The sequence below is a fragment of the Pinus tabuliformis genome, chromosome 8 (genome assembly GCF_031772625.1).
Source record: "Pinus tabuliformis cultivar Carrire ecotype Pingquan chromosome 8, CPIR1, whole genome shotgun sequence".
Lineage (NCBI taxonomy): Eukaryota > Viridiplantae > Streptophyta > Pinopsida > Pinales > Pinaceae > Pinus > Pinus tabuliformis.
In genome coordinates, this window is record NC_142294.1 from 495,517,450 (window position 1) to 495,533,252 (window position 15,803).

Sequence of the window (15,803 nt, forward strand, 5' to 3'; positions counted from 1 at the left end):
CTCCCTTTGTATTTTGATGCCGGCGCAGCCCATAATTTTTGTTCATTGTGCTCCTTGGTACTAGCCCTACGTTCTTGTGAATTAATTGCCACTTCCTTTCTTGTACTCCTTGAGCCTGCCATCCACTTATCCTTATGTCCCTTCGATTGGGTGAATTCATTCTCCTCATATGGGGAAATTCTTCGTACCCCTTCGCCACTTCTTTCGTTAAATAATGTCCTGCCTTGAAAGAAGAGTGCACCTGTTTCTTAGCTCCGTGCATGTGATCTCCTGCCAACAGGTGTCCAAGTGGGCTGAGGGATTATCGATTCTGTAATTTTCCAAATGATCTGCCACTGCATTCGCCTTACGTCTGACTGCATGAAGGATTAATCCGTCCAGGCATGATAGGTGTTCTACGATGAGTTCTGTTACCTTGGCAAGCCTCCAGTGCCGTGTGACTTTACTTGGTTTAGCTCATGTATACATTCTTCTTGCTGCCGTGACCGCCAGTTGAGAGTCCCCTTCCACCACAGTGGCTCCAGCTTTCAGTCTTCTGAGAATTCTCAAACCTTGCTCAAGCACTGCAAATTCCATTTCGTTATTAGTCTCTTCCCCCAGCAATTGACTGTAGATATGCTGAATTTTCACCTTTGTTGTCCCTGAGAACACCCCCAATACCTGCAGGTCCCGGATTTCCCTTAGAGGCTCCATCAAAATTGAGTTTGAGGAAGCCTGTCAGCGGAGGAATCCAGGTATTCACATTGGTGTTTAGTTCCTGAGGGGGATTCGAAGAAGACGTGAAGGTTTCCATGCTAAAGTCAAAAGCTTTCAGAATCTGTAAGTCCAAAATAGAGATGTTCTTGTCCTGTTCCATTCTCCCTTTAGAGAGAATTGTTTGCTTGATATTTTGAAGAATTATGTCTTTTGTGTAATTTATGCCTATTGTTTCATTTAGGAAAACTCGCCAGTTTCTTTCTTTCCAAATTCTCCATGCTATAAACCCTGGTATAAGTTTCCATATTGTATTAACCAGTTGGGTGTTGGAGAAATTACCTCTCCAATTCTCTATTGTTTCTTGAATTGAATTCCTTACCCTATCCGTTCTTTTAAGAATGGTTTCCGCCCAATTCCATATGTTGTCAGCCCATTCACAGGTATTGAGGAGGTGATTCATGGTTTCCTCCTCATTTCAACACATGGGGCAGCGAGAAGGACCTATGAATTTTTTTTTACAGAAATTCTCCCATGTAAGCGTTCTTCTGTGCATCAGGAGCCAGAGGAACGTTTTAATCTTCGGCCATAGTTGGGCGTCCCATACTTTGTTGTGCCACTTGAATTTTTCTTCATGCTCAGTGCCTTCTATATGTGTTCTTGCTTCTTTAAGTGTGAAGTTGCCCCCTTCAAGCTTTCCCCAGCGTAATTGGTCATTATCCCCTGCTTTCCTTATCCTTCTTTTGGCCAGCTGTGTTCGCAGGTCCTTTAAACTATTGTTTTCTTCTGCCAGAGGTTCTGTCTCATTGAATATCCATGTTCTCCATGCCTGGTCATTTTCGTTAGGCTTCCAGTATTGATTCACTATGGTTCTTCCTAGCTCCTAGTTTCTTCTTTGGATATCTAAGAATTCAGGGCTTTCCAGCTTAGGGAGTTGTTGCCATGCATCTTCCCAGAAAAGGGTTGTCTTTCCGTCTCGAATTTCCCAAAAACTTTGCTCCTGAATTATATGCCGGTTGGTTCTCACCAAGTTCCAAATTGGAGAGCCTTTTGGAGTATCTTGCATTCAGATTAAGTTCTGCAATCTGTAATTTTGAGCGTACTTCTCTTTCCAATGTTTGGCCCATGGTAATTTGGGTTCCTTTAGCCACCTCCACCATAATTTTTCTCCACAGGCACGGTTAACCGTGAATGGGTCCTGCAGGTTCAACCCTCCCAGATGTTTGGGTTTGCAAAGCTTATTCCACGCCATTAGCAACCATTTCTTCTTCTATGAATTACCCGACCAGAGAAAAGCCCTTTGGATGACCCTTATCTTCTGCAGAACTCCCTTGGGAGCTGGAAGAATGGAAAGCATGTATTGTGGAATGGCCTGGAGGACTGCTTTGGTGAGGACCAGTCGACCTGCGAAGTTAAGGGCTCTGTGTGTCCAATGATGACATCTTTTTTCCAGGCTAGCTAAAAGCTTTTCCCAGTGCAATTTTTGCCAGGGCTTGTCCGTTAGCGGAACTCCGAGGTATCTCGAGGGGAGGTTACTTCTTTTGAAGCCTAGGATGGTAGAGAGATTTTTTTGAACAGCTAGGTGCATATTAAAAAAGAAGATAGAGGATTTTGAGAGATTTAGCTCCATACCTGAGGCTTTGCTTAAGAGATTGAGAATACTTTTGAATCCCAAAGCTTCTTTAACTGAGGGAGTGCCATGCAGCATTGTATCATCTACAAACTGTTGATGATTAGTTGTTGTATTTGAGGGCAAGGGCTGAAATCCTTCAATGACTCCTTCCTCTTTAGCCTTTCTGATTAGTATGCTTAAACCTTCCATCAAAATCACGAAAAGTAATGGGGATAAGGGATCACCCTGCCTCAAACCACACGAAGGAGAGAACTGGGTAGTAGGGGCTCCATTAACCAATACTGAAAATCTTGTGGATTTGACCAAATCTAGGATCCAAATTATCCATTGCTTAGCAAAACCAAAGGATTCCAAAATAGTTTCCAGATAGTGCCAGTTTACCTTATCATAAGCCTTTTACAGGTCTAGTTGCATCATCATACCTGCTTTCTTCTGCATTTGAAGTGTGTGAATCATCTCTTGTGCTAATAAGATGTTGTCCAAAATCTGTCTCCCCTCTACATAGCCTGATTGCTCTTCCAAAATAATACCTGGAAGGATGGGTTTCATTCTATTGGCTATGACTTTGAAGACAATCTTGTACAGGACATTGCATAGCGCAATTGGAAAAAACTTTGAGGGTGTGTTAGCTTCCTCTTCCTTTGGAATAAGCGCAAGGAAGGTAGAATTGAGGGACTTGAGGATTGAAGAGGAGCACCATGAATCCTCCACTACTTCCCAAACTTTTGTCTTGACTATCTCCCAACAAGATTTTTAAAAGTTGATGGTAAATCCATCAGGCCTAGGTGCTTTACCATTTGGCATCTCTTTTACTGCCTCTTCCACCTCTTTCAGGGAAATTTCTCGGATTAAAGCTATGTTTTGCTCCTCTGTAATTAGCATGGGGATGGAGGATATAAGTTCCTCAATGGCCTCCTCTCTGTCAATTCCAGGTTCCTGAGCAATTCTGCTGAAGTGGGTTATAAGAAGGTTGGAGATTTCTTAATGTGTCTATATAGTGGCTCCCTGTTCATCTTTAAGGCTTAGAATTTTGTTAGCCCCTCTGTGGTCAATGGCAGATCTATGGAAGATTTTCGTATTCTGTTCTCCTTCCTTAAGCCATTGGATTCGAGACTTTTGCTTCCAAAGTGTTTCCTCCTGTTGGCATCGTAGTTGCCAGTCCTGCATGAGCTTCTTTTCCCTGTCCACAGTGTCTTGGTCTATGTTACCTTGAATCCATCCTTCATGAATATGTTCCATTTGCTCCTCCAGATTTCTTTTTTTCATTGAATATATTCCTAAAGACTTCATGATTCCAAACTTTGATTTTGGCTTTGATGTGTTTCATCTTAGCCTATAGAAGATACATTTTGGTACCTTTTATACCCAATGGTTCTTTCCACCATTGTTTAATTTTCTGAATGAACTCAGGATGAGTGAGCCAGAATTTTTCGAATCTGAAAGGTTTATTTTTAGGAGTGCCTTGGATTGCTGCAGTCATTGTGATGGGCTAGTGGTCTGACCCTCCACTGGGAAGAATGTCCAATTCAACAATAATGATTCCTTCCATAAGAATGCTTTCTGTCACTAAAAATATATCCAAACGAGAGGCTATTTGCCTTTCACCTCCCCTTTTGTTATTCCACGTGAAAGCGCCGCTCTTGGGGAAAACATCCACCAGATTGGCCGATCTAATGAAGTCTAGGAAAGCTTCAGAGTCTCTGTTGAGTTTTCTGATACCTCCTCTCTTTTCCGTGAGTGAAGTGATCATGTTGAAATCACCTCCAAAGATCACCTTTGCTTGAGGATATCTTAGCTTTAGGTTGAATAGTGTTCTTAGAAATAGAAGTTTCGCCTCTAGTTTCTGGGGGCCATAGACATTGGTGCAAAGATAAGTCTCTGAGTTCCCTACTACTTGGACTTCTATAGCTATGTAGGATTTGGCTGCCTCAGAGGAAAGGAGTGAATTACCTGTGGATTCCACAAAACGATCAAGCCTCCCTCCCATCCATTGCTAGCTGTCTCCAAGTATTCTATGCGTTTACCTAATTTTTTGCTAACATTGACTACCGTGTTGCTTGTGCACTTAGTCTCCTGCACAAGCACTATGTCTGGTTGTTCCTTTTGGACCTTCTTCTTTAATAGACGTTGTTTTGTTTGGCTATTTAGCCCTCTAGCATTCCAAGAAAGAAATTTCATTTTAAATAGAGTGTAGGTGGTTAGTGAAAAAGCTTCAAGGGCTTTCATCTTACCTGAATTTAAGAGCATTTGTCCCAGTTCTTGTAGTGCCTCATTGTTAGTCCTTCGTCCTCTCTTTTTCCGGTGCTTGGAGTTGATGGAGGTTTGATGCAATCCCTGTGTGTGGACCCCTAGCCCCTTAGTTGTTCCTAAGCACTTACTTTGCAGCTCCATCTCTGCCCATTGTCGTGCTATGAATATGTCATTGATTCTCTTTACCTCCTCTTCCGATATATGTTCCATTCCCTTCTTTTTCCAGTTCTCAACCATGTTTGGTAGATCCATACCTTCTTGCTCTAGTATGTCGCTTAACTCCATATCTTCGAGCCTGATTTCACTGGTGAACATCTCCAAATTTTCTTCTACCCCCTCCGTTGTTTCTTGAACCTGATGGATGATACTTAAAGGGTTCGCATCTGGTTATTGCTGTAGATCTGCTTATTTCCATGGTTTCTTGTTCTTTATTGTTGTCCTCTGATTCCGTTTCTATTTCTAATACTTCAAATGCATTGCGCATACTGCCATGTGAAGTACTTGCCTTGGTTTGGCGTTTTTTATTTGCTCTCTGTTTGGCTTTCGGTCTTGTGAAGATTTCCTTGTTCTTCTCTCCTTTGTTTTCCTTATTTTCCCCTGCTACTTTGTTCAGTGGGCATTCTCTGATTAAATGACCATGCTCATGACATTTTCTACAACGGAACGGGATTTGTTCATAGTCTATGGCTTGGAAATAATCCTCGTCTCTGTATTCTAGCCATAGGCCCTCATGCAATGCTCCCGAAACATCCATCTCCACGTAGATTCTAGCACAAGAGGTATACCTTTTTTGTAATGTCGCTTCTAGGCCTTGATGAAGGTCCCTAGCTTGTTACCTATTTGTTCCAGAGCTGCATGTCCCTAATAATCAATTGGAAGAGAAAAAAGGAGTATCCAAACTAGTACCTGCTTGAAGGTTTCCTTTTCTGGTACGAAGTTGGGTTTCCATGGCCTTATGTAAAGACCCGCTAAGGCAAAGAAATATGGCCCTCCATGGAATAATCGATCCTTGTCTTCTAGATTGGAGAAAACAACAGTAAAGAAACCTTGGCTCCTAAGTGCAGCCTTACATCACCTCTAGGTTTCCATTGTTGCTTTATCCACTGGCACAGTGCTTGCTCTGTTGGCCAAAACCCCATGACCCTACAAATCACTGCATGTTCGACCATGTGATCCCGGTACGACTGAATTTCCGAATCAGAAATCAGAACCCTTAGGGTTTCTATGGCTTTGGGCTTGCACAGACCCTGGTTTTTTCCATTGGGTGCTGACGTTGTGCCCCCCCTGTTCCTCTTTATCTTGATTTAGAACCTCTTCCTCTGCCCCTGCCTGCTCCTTCTCCGGTTTGTTTCCTTGAGAAAACTGTACTTGGGAGGGATTCTTGCTGTCTCTGTACTCTGTACTTTTGCTTTCATCATTTTCCTTCAGTTTTTTGGTATTTTTACCTTCATTACTCCTCTTCCCCTTGCTGGATGGATTCTCCTGATCTGACTTCTCATACCCTACTATCTGCACCCCATCCTGTGTTGTCTTCTTGTTCATCATTATCTGTTTGTATGATGGGGTCCCAATGGACCCCGCATTTTCCATCTGTCTGGTCAGAGTTTGTCCCCTTTTGTGAATCTCTACCACTTTGGCCCTGTTCTTCTCCAGAGTTAATACTTCGATTGCTGTAGAAACCGTGATCTTCAAACCCTAGTTCCTACCAGAGCTCCCGCCGTTCTCCTGCACTTTCTGTAGGGAAATATCTCCCTCTTAATCCAAAGGGACCTCATCCAATTCTGACAAAGAGATGCACGATGAAGAGGTCATCATTTCACTTGATCATGATCGAGACTTTGATATTGTAAGGGAAGGTATGTGGCCCCGCCTTTGATTCATTGATATCATGTGCCTTTGCATTTGATTCAGAATCAGGAGGATGTCCTCCTTGATTTCATTTTTGCCAATAAGTACTCTACTTAGGAGAAATTTTGAATGCAAATAGATGTCTATAATGTACATGTACTTATTGTAGCAGCCAGTAGTATGCCCCACATCTGGAACCCAGTCTACCACCTCTGCAAAAACCTCAATGTCTGTGAGAGTGTACCTCTCATCTGCTAATTCCCTCTTTGCTTGGGTGATTTCCTCTTCAACCAATTGAAGGGTGAACTCCCTATATCTAGCAGTCGAGCTCTCAACTCTCACGTGTGCCCTTAAGTGCCCCCTTTCTTGATAATATGTCACATCTCGACACACCCTTGCTCTATGTTGGGGCATGGTGAACATTAGTTGAGAAAGTTTTTCCAATGTGTCAACAAATTGCCACCCCAAACTATAATTGATTGGTGATCTTATACCAGAGAACCGAGGAAGTTGGGAGGTTCTTCGCTCGGTTCTAGGACTCGTAATGCTATTGTGTTTATGAAGCCCTTGCTCCACCTCTTAATGTCAACCATGCAAGAACTATGGTGAGGCTCAATCACATTGATGGGCCAATTGATCCAAAAGCTACCTTGAGGGGAAAAAATATTGAGTCTGGAATAAAAAGAGCATCAGAATTGCCCACTAAAGAGGAGAAATAAAACACAGCCGTATGCCACCTTAAGTTGCAGTCAGATTAAGGTGGTTTGCCAAGGAGAGAAAGAATGAGCATAAACTCGAGAAATCGTAGTTGGGATAACAATTTCCACTACGACACAATTCGATTAGCTTGGGACTTCTCGAAAAGCCTAGAGTAAGCCTAAACAACAAGGAGGGAGATGGAATATCTTGGCATAGTCGACTTTTCCTTCATATCCTCCTAGGATAGACATCTGAATACATAAACGCTCACCCTAAAAACCAAAAAATACGAAGGAGAGGACTAACCTTCACGCATTATGGGTTAGCTAATAAGAACCCCCAAGCTCTGGGGTGCCTAAAAACCCCCTTTTTGATGATAATGCACCATAGCCATGCCCTGTACCATGCACAAGATGAATTTTCGCTCTCAAAGATGTTATCTAAGACTAAGTGTCCACCTTTCGCTACAAATTGAATGTCATTCTAGTGTGAAGTTGCAACTTGGCAGGCTCACTCAACAGCCCAATACATCCTCTATTAACATCTCTACATCTTCCCATACCTTTTACCATCTACATTGATGTATAAACCCTACAAGGATTAACTACCCAGATCATCAAATGTTGGAACATTATGCTAGCTTGTGTGCTTTACATAATATATAATAAGTTATTATGGGGGTGTGTTCACACATCATGTTGGCATGTGGGCTAGTGGGATTGAGGCAACACACCTCCCCATTTCTTAATTAGAGGGATTGAGGCATCACACCTCCCAATTGAGCACCCCATTTGGGGTACTTTCAATTGTTATGTATATGCTATTAACATATTTTATTTAAGGTGGACATGGAAACATTGTATTTGAAATATTATTTATTATTTATAGTTTTTTCAAATATTATGTATTCCCTTATACATTTTCTTCGTATATAGGTGATATTGAAATATATTTTCGCTTTATTTTTTATTTTTTTAACCAGAACGAGAATTTATGGAGAATCAATAACTTTGGGCCAATTACAACATGTCTCTGAAGACTTGAACACATTCAACTGGGGAAATAAATTATTCGTCAAACCACTCGAGCTAAGATCCTTTAACAAATAATTTTTTATTATTAATATAGATATATTTTTTTATTTTTTTTTTCCAATTGAATGTCATTCTAGTGTGAGCTACCATCTTGGCAGGCTCACTTAGCAACCCAGTACATCCATCATTAACGTCTCTAGATTTCCCCATACCTTCTACCATCTGCATTGATGTATAAACCCTACAAAGATTAACTAACCAAATCGTCAAATGGTGGAACATTATTGCTAGCTTGTGTGCTCTACATGATAGGAAATGAACTATTATGGGGGTGTGTTGCCACATCCTGTTGACATGTGGGCAGGTGGGATTAAGGCAGCATGCCTCCCACTTTCTTGACTAGTGGGAATGAGGCAACACACCTCCCCTTTTCTCAACTAGTGGATTGAGGCAACACGCCTCTGCATTTCTCACTTCTTAAGCACCCCCATCTCAGGTACTTTCAATTGTTATATATATATATATATATATATATATATATATTATTTAAGGTGGAAATTGAAATATTGTATTTGAAACATTTTTTATTATTGATATTTTTTTAAATATTATGTATTCACTTATACATTTTTCTCGTATATAGGTGATATTGAAATATAGTTTTTCTTAATTTTTTTTAACCAGAATGAGAATTTATGGAGAATCGGTAACTTCAAACCAGTTACAACATGTCTTTGCAGACTTGAACCCATGCAGCTAGGGAAATAAATTGTTCGCTAAACCACTCAAGCTAAGATCACACATGCACACACACACACACATAGAGTGAAGGAATTAGATATCTGTCTTATAATGAATATAAATGTACATGTTATCCCCAGAGGAATTCTTAATTACATCTAGAAAGCTTGCTTAAGATTTCTATAGACAAGTTTTGGCGATCACAAAGGTATTGTTTTGGTAAAAGGATCACGTATTTTGACACCAAAGGATCTTGGAGGTTGGGGGCTCAAGGAGATCCACCTTTTTGCTAAGGCGTCAGCAAGAAAAAACATGTGGCGGCTAACTGGATAGTCATCCCTTTGGTACAATGTCATGTAGAATAAGTATTTCCCGAGTATGTCAATAATCACTACTTTAGAATTTTTGATAAATATTCTGTAGGTTTGATAGTTTCGAAAGCCTTAATTGAGTCTTTTCCCCCGGTCGACCAATGGTTGCCCTCGATGGTGGGGAATGGAAAAGCTATCAAAGATTAACTAAGATTTCTATGGACAAGTTTTGGTGATCACAAAGGTATTGTTTTGGTAAAAGAATCGCGTATTTTGACACCAAAGGATCTTGGAGGTTGGGGGCTCAAGGAGATCCACCTTTTTGCTAAGGTGTCAGCAGGAAAAAACATGTGGCGAATAATTGGAGAGTCATCCCTTTGGTACAATGTCATGTAGAATAAATATTTCCCGAGTATGTCAATAATCACTACTTTATAGTTGTTGATAAATCTTCTGCAGGTTCGATAGTTTGGAAAGCATTAATTAAGGCTTTTCCCCTGGTCGACCAATGGTTGCCCTGGATGGTGGGGAATGGAAAAGCTATCAAAGATTAACTTAGATTTCTATGGACAAGTTTTGGTGATCACAAAGGTATTGTTTTGGTAAAAGGATCGCGTATTTTGACACCAAAGGATCTTGGAGGTTGGGGGCTCAAGGAGATCCACCTTTTTGCTAAGGCATGATCCGAATGGAAAATGGCATCAACCCATGGTATTCATCCACCTAGGTTATTCATCCACCCATGGAATTTACCCATGGTATTGTAAGTGGCATCCACCCATGGAATTTACCCATGGTATTGTAAGTGGCATCCACCCATGGTATTGTAAGTGACATCCACCCATGGTATTTTCCCATGGTATTGTGACATCCACCCATGGCATTCATTCACCCATGGAATTGACCCGTGGTATTATGACATCCACCCATGTTATTCATTCACCTATGGAATTGACCCGCGGTATTGTGACATCCACCCATGGTATTAATTCACCTATGGAATTGGCCCGTGGTATTGTGACATCCACCCATGGTATTCATTCACCCATGGAATTGACCCGTGGTATTGTAACTGAAAAATACTATAATTAACGTCGCATTTTGTAAAAGGACAGATTGTCCACCACAATATAGTCCTTACAGTTATTATCTGTTTTAATAAAAAAATTCTTTGTGGTTTTATTTAGTCTACTCTTTTTCTTCTAGTAATTTCAGTTTTTCAGATCTTAGGGGCCTCCCCCACAAGATCCATTTCAATCTTTTAGATCTTGAGGGCCTCCCCCCAAGATCCAGATTAGTGGTATCAGAGCGGGTTATGATTCCTTGGGAATGAGGGTTTCATGCATATTTCAGTTTCAAATTTTTGCAGCAATATTCAACAAACATCAAGCATGCATTACAACATCCAAAGAGAACTGTCTTGGGCCAAGCACGAAGATTTTTCTTTTTTCATTTTTTTGCAGGACTTTTTTTTGGGCGGCGAGTTTGCAGATCTGATCTGAAACATTTGGTGCAATATTTACAAAAACAAGTAGCAAATCTGGATTCCTTGCGAAAAATACCAAAGTTCAAAAAAATAATTGGCTAAATCGAAGTCTGGATGAGGGAGATATCGCGATTTAAAATCAGCTATGTTATATATATATATATATATATATATATATATATTATTATATATAAATATATATATATATATATATATATATTGACGACAACTGGTGGACAACAACTCTCCTATAATTTTTTGAAGTTTTTTGTGCATAATTTTAGAAAAATGATTGTAGATCTGAGCTCCTTTTGAAAAATCGCCCAATTTCAAAAAAAAAAATGGGCAAATCGGAGTTCGGATGTGGGAGATATCATTGATTTAAAATCAACTATTTTTTGAGAATTTTTGTGGCGGCAAAAAAATTGTAGCGCGAATATGAGATTCTAAAGTGTCCATGGGAAGATTCAAAATAGTCCTTCTATTTCCAAAAATAGGTTATAATAAATATTCTGAGTTATATTGACTGATTTATGTCCATTCTAATTCTGGAGCAGCGTTCGGAGCAGGTTCCCTTTGGAGACGTGCCCTCCCACCCCACTTTAGTAGGCACCTGCTTCACATTCATCAGTTTTAGCATAACAGAATTTGGTTGGGTTCTTTGGAGACGTGCCCTCCTACCCCAGGTTATGTAGGCACCTGCTACTTCATCAACCACCAACATCACGGTTATGGGTCAACCGCACAATATCCTTGTCATCGAAGTCCATTTACTAGGCCGCACACTATTAGTATCACAGTTGGTCACAAGCATCACAGGGTATCTCTATCCTCGGATCTTCGTTTGTCATGGTTATGAGTCATCCACAAACCCACACTTCATCGAAGTCCATTTGCTAGGTCGCATACTGTCAATGTCACAGTTGGTCACAATCATTACAGGGTATCTCTATCCTCGGATCTTCATTCATCATGGTTGTGGACTAACAACATAAAACCCTTCTCTTCAGTGGCTCTTCATATTCAACAAAGGCTTCCCAGGAGGGAACTTCACGCAATGGGGACCATTGCTTCTTAAGGAGGGAGGAATGATCCGAATGGAAAATGCCATCAACCCATGGTATTCATCCACCCATGGAATTTACCCATGGTATTGTAAGTGGCATCCACCCATGGTATTGTAAGTGACATTCACCCATGGTATTGTAAGTGACATTCACCCATGGTATTTTCCCATGGTATTGTGACATCTACCCATGGTATTCATTCACCCATGGAATTGACCCGTGGTATTGTGACATCCCCCCATGGTATTCATTCACCCATGGAATTGACCTGTGGTATTGTGACATCCATCCATGGTATTCATTCACCCATGGAATTGACTCGTGGTATTGTAACTAAAAATACTATAAGTAACAAGTCGCATTTTGTAAAAGGACAGATTGTCCACCACAACGTAGTCCTTACAGTTATTATCTATTTTAATAAAAAAATCTTTGTGATTTTGTTTATTGGGCATTCTACTCTTTTTCTTCTGGTAATTTCATTTTTTTCAGATCTTGGGGGCTTCCCCCCCAAGATCCATTTCAATATTTTAGATCTTGAGGCCTCCCCCCAAGATCTGGATGAAGGCGTCAGCAGGAAAAAAACATGTGGCTACTAACTCGAGAGTCATCCCTTTGGTACACTGTCATGTAGAATAAGTATTTCTCAAGCATGTCAATAATCACTACTTTAGAATTGTTGATAAATCTTCTGCAGGTTCGATAGTTTGGAAAGCCTTAATTAAGGCTTTTCCCTTAGTCAACCAATGGCTGCCCTGGATGGTGGGGAATGGAAAAGCTATTAAAATAGGTTATGATCCCTAGTATGGTGCCGAGAATAATTACAGGCCATTTGAACCACTTATTCAAGAATTGAGACAACATAATATTATGAGTTTGGCTTATGCGGCTTTACAACGCCCTCGGGTAAGAGGAAGGGAAGGTTGGAAGACAACCAGGGAATTGGGGCTAAAAGTTGATTTGGTAAATGAATGGGACAATTTTGTGGATCTATTAGTTGGGTCACAAGTTCACCTTCGTGAAAATGTAGCAGACTCTCATTGTTGGACCAATAATACCCAAAATGGGGATTTTACAGTGAATGTGGATACAACTCTTGGTTTAAAGAAAATTTCACTGGATCAAGATCTTGGTGGTTGAAGGTTCTTCGGAGGCTCAAAACACAGATAAAAATCCAAAATACATTTGTGGTTGGCTTTCAATAACAAACTTCTAACATGGGACGAGCTACAAAGAAGGGCCTGGTATGGTCCAAATAGGTGCACATTGTGCAAGTTATAGGAGGAGTCTCATGAACACCTTCTTTTACAATGTGATTACACTAAGTAGATAAGCAGTTTCCTATGGGAAAAGTTGAAGCTGAATTGCAGTGATCAAGTGCTTAGTATTTAGCTCAAAAATCAAAGTTCTTAGAATGGTTCAAAACCTGAACGACCGTGTCCATCTCGGAAAAACGATCCTAATGCAACTCGTTTCGTCGAAAACCGAGTTCATATGAGAAAGTTATTGTGTTCTAATCGCTTTGCTAAACAGGTGAAATTTGTAAAAAAAATGCCCAGTCACTGCACAGTTAGAAGTCTGTACTGCTGACGTGGCAGGTGACTAGGAATGGTCAACGGTGAATCAGGGATGGACAAGTGGCATCATTTGGTTGGTTTGTATAGTGGTGTGTTGGGGCATTCTTATTGGTTTATTTTGGACCAATGGAAGAATGCCACGTGGCAAGCCCAGAGGCTGCCACGTGTCACATCCCAAAGGTCGGGTTAGAGGTATATATAGTGGAACAAACTTATGGTTGGAGGTCCGGTCGAACCCATGACCTCCGGCACACAAACCATACGCCTTAACCGTCTCCGCTACCTGGTAGTTCTTACCATAACTATTCTCTGCATCAATTTAACGTGTAATGGTTATGGGGTTAGCAGTTAGGGGAGGGCCAGCCCATAGGACAACCCTCCGCCATGTGAATGCAATGTCACAAACCGCAAACAATTATGAAAACCGATGGGCTCCAACACTCCAAAACCACGACAGTTGACATGTGAATGCAGTGGGGGGTTACATCAAACGGTTTTTTCGGAGGTTATCCAAACCACTTCGCGATAGTTTAAGTCTTCACATGTGAACGCTATCACCACAACCTCAACGGTCAGTACTCCGACGACTCCAATCCAATGGTTAATGCGATGTTAACCATCACATGTGACAACCCCACCAAAACTGTCAGATATAAAGGTTGCAGTTTGCGCTAATTACGGGATTTAAATTAATTAATCTGGGTTTAAAGCATTAAGCGTAGTTTAACAACCAGTTAACTCTGAGTTAATCTGGCGAAGGTTTTGGCGGTGCCCCCAAATTCGGGCCTGCCTCCAAATTTAGCGCGCTAACTGGAGTCATTCCAGATTTAGCGGAGCTTTTATAGGAAAAGATTGACTGAGCCATAAAGAAGCCAATTTTCAACCAAATTGAGTTTAGGAGGAGCTTTTATTCACTAATTTGGACATTCTAAACACATTGGTGCAGGTATCAGGAGCCATAGAGCTTTTTCAAACAACATTTTTCCACATTGACCTAATACAGAGGCCCAAGCCATGGAAGCTGGACCAAGGAGATGTAGCCCAGGAGGGGTGAACTCCTTCAAAACACTGTGTTAAAGTGTCTCTTTGAACATTTGTTGTACTTTGAATGTTTGTTGTTCAATATTTGCGTTTGAAGCTATTTTTCTCATGAATGTCTTTTTAAACTTAAGGAAATTTACCTGATTATATGCACAAACAGCTCAGGAAACCCCGATACAAGAAGCAATAAGCAAGCATATGTTTAGAAATATGTAATTGTTATTAGCACGAGAAAATTAATCATACAAAAACGATCAATTTGGTATTAGAGCAAAGGTTGAATTGCTTTATTTCTTGAGTTGTGCAATTAGGGTTTTAATGGTTGCAAAATTGTGATGCTTACAAGGTTAAAGTTGCAGAAATGAGAAGGGAAGCTAGTGGTTGCAACTTCTAAGGTAATGCCCAGAAGAAGGAGAGCCACAAGGCCACAATCTCCACTACCCAAAGTTCTAATTGCAGATGCACTTGAAACTCCTCAAGTTTTGCCTTCAACTGAGATTCAAGAGGTGCAAGCAGTACCAATTTCTGAGCCTGAATCCACAACCATTATGTCTAGAGAAAGAGAGCCTGAAGGTCCCTCCTCAGAAGAGGAAGAATTCAAAAAAGATTCTATATTTTGACTGAGATGGTTAAAGTCCTCTATGAAGAGAGGAACACTAGAATGGTTGGAGAGAGTTCTAAACCTCCACATGGAGAAGAGAGCTCGGAGGACAAAAAAAGATGAGAAGAAGAATTCCAAAGGGAATGGTGGAAAGCCACCTCCATCTCCACCATCCTCATCATCTTTCTCATCATATTCATCATCTCACAGAGCATCATCTTCTACTACCACCACTGAACTGCCCATACTCATTCAAAAACCCCAAAAGGAAAGACTCCATTACTTAAATTGGACATAAAATTCGAACTTCCCATGTACAATGGAGAGGTGAATGCAGAAAATTTGGACAATTGGAGGTATACTGTAGAATTCAGAACCTTCAATAAGACGACATAAAGATTCAGTTGGCTTCACTGAGGCTAGAAGGAGCTGCACTAGTTTGGTGGGAAGCAAAGACTCAAGAGGAAATGAGAATCCATGGTAAGATATCCATTATTTGGGTTGAATTTGTTTCTGCAATTAAAATATAGTTTTATCCTTTAGCCTACATGCAAAAATCCATTATGAGTTGGAAAAAATTTAGGCAGCGTAAAGGCCAAATTGTCCAAGATTATACACTAGAGTTTAGGAAAAGGGCCTTGTTATTAGAAGTGAATTTGAATTCCCAAGATACACTGCTAAAATATATTGGGGTTTACATTCCTATCTGAAACATATTATTCTTATGTTTAATCCAAATAACTTAGATGAGGTATGTGTGCAAGCCACACACCTTGAATCTAGAGGAAAGAACATTCAGGAAGAGGGTAGTAAGAGGAAGCC

General features: G+C 40.6%; 1 protein-coding gene across 1 annotated transcript in view; it reads right to left on the reverse strand.

Annotated features, from left to right (window-relative positions):
• Window positions 1-456: 456 nt before the first annotated feature.
• The window catches only part of LOC149236253 (protein unc-13 homolog), a 129,577-nt gene continuing 114,230 nt past the window's right edge, over window positions 457-15,803 (reverse strand). The window contains exons 12-13 of the mRNA XM_089368821.1: window positions 661-817; window positions 457-563 (exon numbers count right to left, since the gene is read on the reverse strand). Coding sequence (XP_089224947.1) covers window positions 457-563; window positions 661-817 — 264 coding nt within the window. The remainder of the gene's footprint in view (window positions 564-660; window positions 818-15,803) is intronic.